Genomic DNA, 7,880 nt, shown 5'->3' with positions numbered 1-7,880 from the left:
AGCTAGAAGCAAGGAGGAAGTGGGGAGGAACAACTCTCACCTGTCATCCTCTGTCCTCCAGCAAACAGAGCAACCAGCCCTGCAGTTCACAGGGTCAGGCCCAGGGCCCAGAAGCAAGGCAGAACAATCTAGAGGAAGATAAGAAGTAACCACCAGAGAATGTTTCTAACTTTCTTTTAACATACAGGGCAAAGTCTCTTTGGGGAAAGCCATGTATGTCTTGCGTAAGGGCAAGAATTTTGTGTCAGGAGAACCTTGGTTTCCATTTCAGCTCTGTCCCTGTCTTACAGCATAAGCTCTAGGACCATCTTTCAGCTCTGAACTTCAGAGAGTAAAATGGCATTATCAATATCTACTCTGGCAGTTGCTTTGAAGATAAAATAAAATAGCATATGAAGAGCACTTAGCACTGTGCCTGGCTGGACAGTCACTGAATGTGAATCTCAGAGTGTTCATCATCCGCCCTTCTTTCCTTCCATTCATTCATTTGACATTTGCCAAGTACTTATCCAAGGGTGCCTGGTACCTAGTGCTGGGCATAGAGAGGAAACAAGACAGAGCCTCTGCCCCCAGCAAACTTCCAGCCCAGTGGAGAGTCAATGGTAACAATCTTCCACACTTGATTTAAAATGCTAAAACACAGCCAGGCTGTTTGGAGGAAACTGGTTCCCAGCAGAATGGCCTTGGCTACAACAGAAGAAAATTGGTAGCATGTCAGTTAGCAGAGTCCTGGGTGACATCTTTTGATAAATCAATCTCATATGAAAGAAGTCACCCACAAAATTGTTTAGCCAATTGTCTTGTCCATACATTTGTTTCTGAAGGAGACCATTATGTAATCACTTGACTAATTACCTGGTATTGACAGGGACACAACCTGATGCCACAATTTCTACAAGGCTGGTGAGTCAGAAAACTTCATTCTTTGTCAATTATCAACAAACTTCTCAGACATTATACTCATGAGAGCTGCCTGCAGGGCACTTTATTTTTCCTTTTCACATCTGTACTTAACAAGTAACATTTTTGCACATTGCTTTTCTAAGCTTTATCTCCTCATCTGTAAGAATGAGAAGATGATAGTGCTTACCTTAAAAGTTTGTTGATGGTTAGATGAAAAAATGCATATGAAACACTTAGTACGGGATCTGGTTTAGCGTGTTTAATAAAATCCAGCTATTTAATTGTTTCTATTTAGGTGCTGAAATCTTTGTGACTTCGTGACTACTTAAATGTGCATGCATGTAAGCAGTGCCTTAGTTTTTAATGTTTAAAATAGTAATGATTTTAAATGTCCATTTTATCTCAGTAAAATGGTTATACTTAATGAAAGAATATATCAAATTTATCTAGAAAATGGTTCAATATAAATTTACAATTACAAGTATATTGGCATTTTTACAATTCGGTTCAATATATTCTTAATTTATTTTAACTAATTAATTCACTAATTAGACAGGTAGGCATAAATATTGACTGCTTATATCACAATAGTCTATTGTTGGCATAAATTGTTATTTATTAGATAATGTTTGTGGTTATTTTTAAGCATTTGACTCAAGTAACTTTTGTGATTAGCTGCATATGAGATGTTTAAAATATGCTAATGTAAAAAGAATAGAAAATAATTTAAATATGGCAAACCTTCTAATTTTTTTAATTCAGCCTTTCAACAACAACAACAAAAACTCTTTAATGCCAGCAACATGAAATAACACACAAAATTAAAATTTTTCCAAGAAGCTGCTGCCTTGCTTGGAAAGATGAAATGTCCTCCAAGACAGTTTTGGTTCCATGTTCCAGCTACATAGTAGTCAGTTCCCATTTTACTGGATAAGTTAAACGCCTTTGCCATGCCCGTTGGGAGTTACATCACTCTAATGAGAAAAGAATATTCCTGTTAAGAAGAAAAAGCATAGATTAAGGCTTTTAAAAAGTGCTGATTAAAAAACAAAGTCACTTAAACTATAAACAAAATGCCTATTAAGCAAAAACTGGTTAGTTTTCATGGCATAATTTAAAGCCCTTAGCCACTATTTTCTCCCTGGTTGCAGGCACCCTGTCAATTCTTGACAAACTTTTCAGACATTCTACTCATGAGGGCTGCCCGCAGGGAAGTTTATTTTTAACTTCTCACACCTGTGGTTAATGAGTAACATTTTTGTAAACTTGGCCATTTTCAAGGAAGAAGGGAAGCATTTTATGCCAAAAAAAAAAAAAAAAAAAAATTCAAAATAAGAAAAAAAACTACTCTAATCTCCCTCTTTCTCTAATTTTTATCTACCTCTAATCTACTTATAGAAGAAGATGAAATGAAAGTTCGAACTCTCCAGAGTCAGTGGTCTCCTCTCGAGCAGAACTGAAAGAGATTAATAACAGGACAAAAGCGAAAGGGTTTCAGGAAAAACAGCCCATCAATTAAATGTTACATCTAAATGTAACATTTTTAAATGTAACATATAAATGTGACATATTTAAATGTAACCTTTAACATTTAACATTTCAATGTTAAATGTTAAATTTTTGAGACAGGATCTTGCTCTGTCACCTAGGCTGGGTCTGGAGTGCAGTGGTGTGATCATGGCTCACTGCAGCTTTGATCATTCGATCTTCTGGGCTCAAGTCATCCCCCAAGACTCAAGTCAGACTCCTGAGTAGCTGGGACAAGAGGCGCCTGTCACCAAATCTGGTTATTATTATTGTTATTGAGACTGTCTCACTATATTGCCGAGGCTGGACTTGAACTCCTGGGCTTAAGTGACCCTCCCACACTGGCCTCCCAAAGTGCTGGGATTACAGACATGAATCACCACACCTGGCCTGTTTTTAGTTCAGTCCTTCTAAATGACTGGATGTGATCAATTCTTTTGTGTGCTTAATCAAATGTTTCCATTGCTAATCTTCAAAACAAATGAAATCAATTTAATTCAGATTTCCATAATTGCTCATGCCCCTCCTTAACCTTCTCCTTAACTTTCTGGAATAATAAAATTTCCCAATACCATGGCCCCCCCGCCACCCGCACCCCCCCCCCCCTTCCTGAAAATATATGTGCTTCTTTTTGTTACAAAAAGTTTAAGTTGTCTGAGGCTCTGGGAAAATTCTATCACTATGGCAAGTCCAAGAAGAAACAAGGCACAGTCCTAAATGAAGATCTGTTCTGTCTCTACCACATATGTGCCCTCACACAAATAGCAGGTTTCAGAAGGAGTTACTGGTGTAGAAGAAATCCACTACTATATTCACGGTAAACTTCCTCTTAGAAAAATGAAGAAATGAGGACGCCTTGTGTATGTTGCTGCTACTTAAGAGCAAATCCTTGAAACCAAAATCAGGAGATGGTTAGGAGTAAAAAAGAGCAAATACTAACTTTTAAAATCAACTTTTGAAAAAAACAACTTTATTGAAGCATAATTTACATACTGTAAAATTCACTCATTTTAAGTGTATAATCCCTAGAATTCTTAAACTTTTACTAAACTGTACAGTCATCACTGCAATGTAGTTTTAGAACACAGATTTCCATCACCTCAATTAGATTCCCTGTGCCCTTTTACAGTTCATTCCTGTTTCCAGCCCATGAACTTGGGTACCCGTGAATCTACTTTGTCTCTATTGATTTCCCTTTTGTCACATTTCCCTCTCTGAGTACAGTTTTAAAAAGAAAGAGAGAGAGAGAGAGAGAGAGAGGAAGAAAGAAAGAAAGAAAGAAAGAAAGAAAGAAAGAAAGAAAGAAAGAAAGAAAGAAAGAAAGAAAGAAAGAAAGAAAGAAAGAAAGAAAGAGAAAGAAAGAAAGAAAGAAAGAAAGAAAGAAAGAAAGAAAGAAAGAAAGAAAGAAAGAAAGAAAAGAAAGAGAAATCCAAGAGCATTTCCTACCAATAGAAGAATATAACTTACTGAGGAAGAACCACCTTGATAAAATAGAATTCTTAAGGAAGTCCAAAGATCCTGGACACCACACACATTGGTTGAATTAGAGTCAGAATGGTCTTTAAGATTTAATTATCTCTCCAGTTAGAGATAACAGACTTAGAGTTGCAAAGGATCTTGATAATTAAAGAATACTGTAGTAAGCCCTGTTATCATAACTAAGAAAAGCCTCTGTCTCTAAAGTTTAAAAAAAACGGCAAAAACAAAACAAAACAAAACAAAAAAACTTTCAAGTAAAAGAGTAAACTCCGAAGCATTTCTATAAAAATCAGTCAGATGTTATTATTTTTTTCTTATGAGACAGAGATATCCTGTTTCCTTAAATAAATTAGATATCTATGGGATTGAAATACAAAAGTTTCTTCCAAAATGTAAGGTGAGCTTTCCATTTCAAGCTCCACTATGCATATTATTCTAGTGTATTTTCAGTACAGTAAATATATCAAACTATCATGGTTTTGGGTGAGAAAATACTTTTCTAATCACTTATTTCCTTCCCCCAGAATCAATGGATTTTAAGAAAGCTTTAGCTACAGGTTTATCTTGCTTACATCCGGATTTCCAGGTATCCCTCTGGAAGAAACACTCGGCTTCCCAGAAATTTACCAAGCATTTTACAAGGAGCTTTTTTATATTTGAAAGAGAAAACTGTTTTGTCAAGCGATGAGAAACTCAAAAAAAAAAAAAAAAAAAAAAAAAAAAAAAAAAAAAAAATCCTTTAACCCAGACAGAATTCTAAATTTGGGGAAATCCATGGCACTCTTTCAACTTGGAGTGTGGGTCACCAAGATTCCTCAAGAGGTTTTTTTACACTATTTGTAGGAACCTGATATTTGCTGGGTGTTTTGCTTTGTTTTGGTTTGGTTTTAAATCCTTGCATGAATAAAAACAAATGCTAATTTTGTGTCTTTAATGTGTCAGGCATTTTATAGAACACAGAGTTCTAATTACTCCTGTGGCAATTACTGAAGGTTAAACTTTTGGAGAAAACAGGTACCTTGCCGAAATAAATATATTTTATTAGTAGCTTCATGTCCTCTCAAAGTAAATGGAACCTCTGAAATCCTAACGCAAGGAGAAGGCAAAGCATTCAGTTTGGGTCTCTCTGGATCTACTGTGGAAGCTGTGGACTCCTCCTTCTGAAGATCTTTAAAAGCAATTGTGCTTGCGTTTGTCTGAAAAAAAGGACTGATGTGATGAGTTGCTAAATGAGAGACTTTTTAGATTCCCTTTCCACTCTGGGTTTAGAGTTCGAGACGGGGGAATCTTAAAGAACTTTCCACACTCTTGGAGTAAATAACAATTGAAATAGAAAAAATCTGGCGGCGGGGGATGGAGGGGGCATTCTGCAATGGAACGTGTCAGCAAAAAGAAAATGGCAAATAAATGAGAGAAAGGGACCGAAGGAGGGCAAGACAGTACACAGGGTGCCCCCTACCCACCCGGCTTTTAATGATTCGAGCAAAAAAATCTCTGCTTTGTGTGTCACTGGCACGGTGAACGTGGGAAAGGACACGAAGACCTTTCGCTCCCCACAGCTGGTCCAACTTTCCAATTTTCAGGTTGTTCACAGTGATTTCACTTTCAGTGGAAACGGGCGTCCCATCCCCAGGAAAGAAAGGCTTTCCTGCGTTTGTGAAAAAGCAAACTGTTACTTTGTCCTTGCAAAGGAAAACTTCATTCTCTGAACTTCCCCGGGATCTGCAAAGCGCCCCGTGGAACTCCCGGTACTTAGTAGAAGCTCATTCAAGGTCTCTTTTCCCCTTCGCTCCCCGTTCGTCCCCTGGCCCTTTCTCAGAGTCAGACAGGCGCAGAGCTGAGAAGGGAAGTCCGAACAGGGAGCTGTGAAGACAAAATAAGGGAGTCCCGAGTCAGTGCCCTCTAGTCCAAAGAAAGCGAGCAGGGTGGGGGGAAAGGCAGCCCCGCCCTGGGACTGAAAAGTCTGGATTCTTACAGCTGCAAGGTGGTGGATATTTTATGGGGTTTCTTCCCCACAAAATACACTCCTATAAGCAGAGACTCCCCCCCCTCAGCCCGACCAGAGGTGATGCAATGTCCTCAAACACCACCACCACCCCCAATAAAAAAGAAAAGGGAAGGGGGAGCGTCTTGCAACCCCTTCGCTTCACACAAGTCCAGCCACTCCCTTTCCTCCCAGCCGCTTCCCATCCCTGCCCCCATCCCCTAAAAAGTTTGATGACCGCAAAGGAAACCGAAAAAAAAGTTGTCTTGCCCCAGTCCTGGCGGGCCATCAGCATCTCTTTTGTTCGCTGCGAACCCACAGTCCCCCGTGACGTCACCCGGAGCCCGGGCCAATCGGCGCGCGGTCGGCGGCCGCGGGCGGGACGGGGACAGCCCAGCGGGTCTCTCCTCCCCCGCGCCCCAGGCCTCCAGCAGGGCGGGAGGGGACCGTCCCATATAAGCCCCGGCTCCCGGGGCTCGGACGCCCGCGCCGGCTGTGCTGCACAGGGGGAGGAGAGGGAACCCCAGGCGCGAGCGGGGAGAGGGGACCTGCAGCCACAACTTCTCTGGTCCTCTGCATCCCCTCTGTTCCTCCACCCGTCCCCTTCCCACCCTCTGGCCCCCACCTTATTGGAGGCGTCAACCCCCGGGAGGCATTGGAAGGGATTTTTCCCGCAGGTTGCGAAGGGAAGCAAACTTGGTGGCAACTTGCCTCCCGGTGAGGGCGTCTCTTCCCCACCGTCTCAACATGCTCAGGGGTCCGGGGCCCGGGCTGCTGCTGCTGGCCGTCCTGTGCCTGGGGACAGCGGTGCCCTCCACGGGAGCCTCGAAGAGCAAGAGGCAGGCTCAGCAAATGATTCAGCCCCAGTCTCCGGTGGCTGTCAGTCAAAGCAAGCGTGAGTACTGACCGCGGGCTGAAACAGGCTACCTCAGGGATGGGACCCTAAAGCCGACCAAAGTTGGGGCTGAAGTTTTGTGCGCGCGCGTGTGTGCGAGTGTGTGCGCGCTTTACTGAGAGAAACCAGCTGTGCACACAAAAGGAACGAGTTTTGAGTAGGCTGCTTCTGAGGGCCTGAGATGATAAGATCATGCATTGGAGAACGGGGACTCTGCGACCTACCCGTGTTCTAATAAATTCTGCCCGTTCAGATAGATTGTCCTTCTAGGAATTAACCCAAACTTGCTTTTAAAGAGAAAAATGATGCATGTCTATAAATTTTCCGTCCAGGATCAGTGTGGTCCTTACTGCTACTTATTTCCTTCTGTTAAATAATTGGTCAAATATTTTCAACATGGGGGTGGAAAGGGGGTATTGAAATAGCTGTCTTGTTTGTAACTAACTTGGAAGAGATGTAATTGGTTCTAACCTCTTTAGGGCCGCTCAGGATACTTCACCAAGAACAGAGGTTGGAATTCTTTCCATTTTTCAAAGACACACCCTCCTTTTGCTTCGAGAAACCTGCTTAAAGTTGTCCTTTTTTACTATTACTCCAAAAGAATAGTTAAGTTCCTTGCAAGTTTTAAAAATGTGATTTCAATTGTCTGCCTTCCAAAATGTTTCCAACTTTTTTATGTAGACCCCTGGCCAGATGCAAATGACATCATTGTATATAACTTTTAGCAAAGTTGAAAGGAAAAAAATATATACCTAAATATTCACATGAAGAAAATTCCATAATTTTGGGAAAAGGAGGAATGGAAATGTAGTAACGTTTTCCTTCAATTATTTGCAGCTGGTTGTTATGACAATGGAAAACACTATCAGATAAATCAACAGTGGGAGCGGACCTACCTGGGCAATGCCTTGGTTTGTACTTGTTATGGAGGAAGCCGAGGTTTTAACTGCGAGAGTAAACCTGAAGGTAAGTGACCACAAGCCCCATAGTTAGTATCTTTTAATACATGAAGTGGTAATTGTTAAACTTTGCATTCGTAAGTAAAAATACATACACCATTTTTCTAATAGAATTACCTGTCATTTCCTCTGA

General features: G+C 41.0%; 1 protein-coding gene and 1 long non-coding RNA gene across 21 annotated transcripts in view; one reads left to right on the top strand and one right to left on the bottom strand.

Moving 5' to 3' along the window:
- Positions 1 to 1,642: 1,642 nt before the first annotated feature.
- Positions 1,643 to 5,557, bottom strand: LOC103217802 (uncharacterized). The gene is made up of 2 exons (XR_491236.3): positions 5,373 to 5,557; positions 1,643 to 1,897 (listed from the first exon to the last, which is right to left on the bottom strand). It is a non-coding gene; the product is annotated as an uncharacterized lncRNA (long non-coding RNA).
- Positions 5,558 to 6,375: 818 nt separating this feature from the next.
- The window catches only part of FN1 (fibronectin 1), a 75,374-nt gene continuing 73,869 nt past the window's right edge, over positions 6,376 to 7,880 (top strand). For 19 of the 20 annotated variants that reach the window (XM_007966188.3, XM_007966186.3, XM_038001568.2 and 16 more), the window contains exons 1-2: positions 6,376 to 6,788; positions 7,626 to 7,754. In XM_007966188.3, the coding sequence (XP_007964379.1) occupies positions 6,641 to 6,788; positions 7,626 to 7,754 (277 nt within the window). In that variant the 5' untranslated portion in view covers positions 6,376 to 6,640. The remainder of the gene's footprint in view (positions 6,789 to 7,625; positions 7,755 to 7,880) is intronic. The other variant, XM_007966171.3, reaches the window with a different exon arrangement.

Source organism: Chlorocebus sabaeus, chromosome 10 (assembly GCF_047675955.1).
Source record: "Chlorocebus sabaeus isolate Y175 chromosome 10, mChlSab1.0.hap1, whole genome shotgun sequence".
NCBI classification, from domain to species: domain Eukaryota; kingdom Metazoa; phylum Chordata; class Mammalia; order Primates; family Cercopithecidae; genus Chlorocebus; species Chlorocebus sabaeus.
The sequence above is the reverse complement of the archived record's forward strand: the minus strand, read 5'-3'. Positions and strand labels throughout refer to the sequence as shown.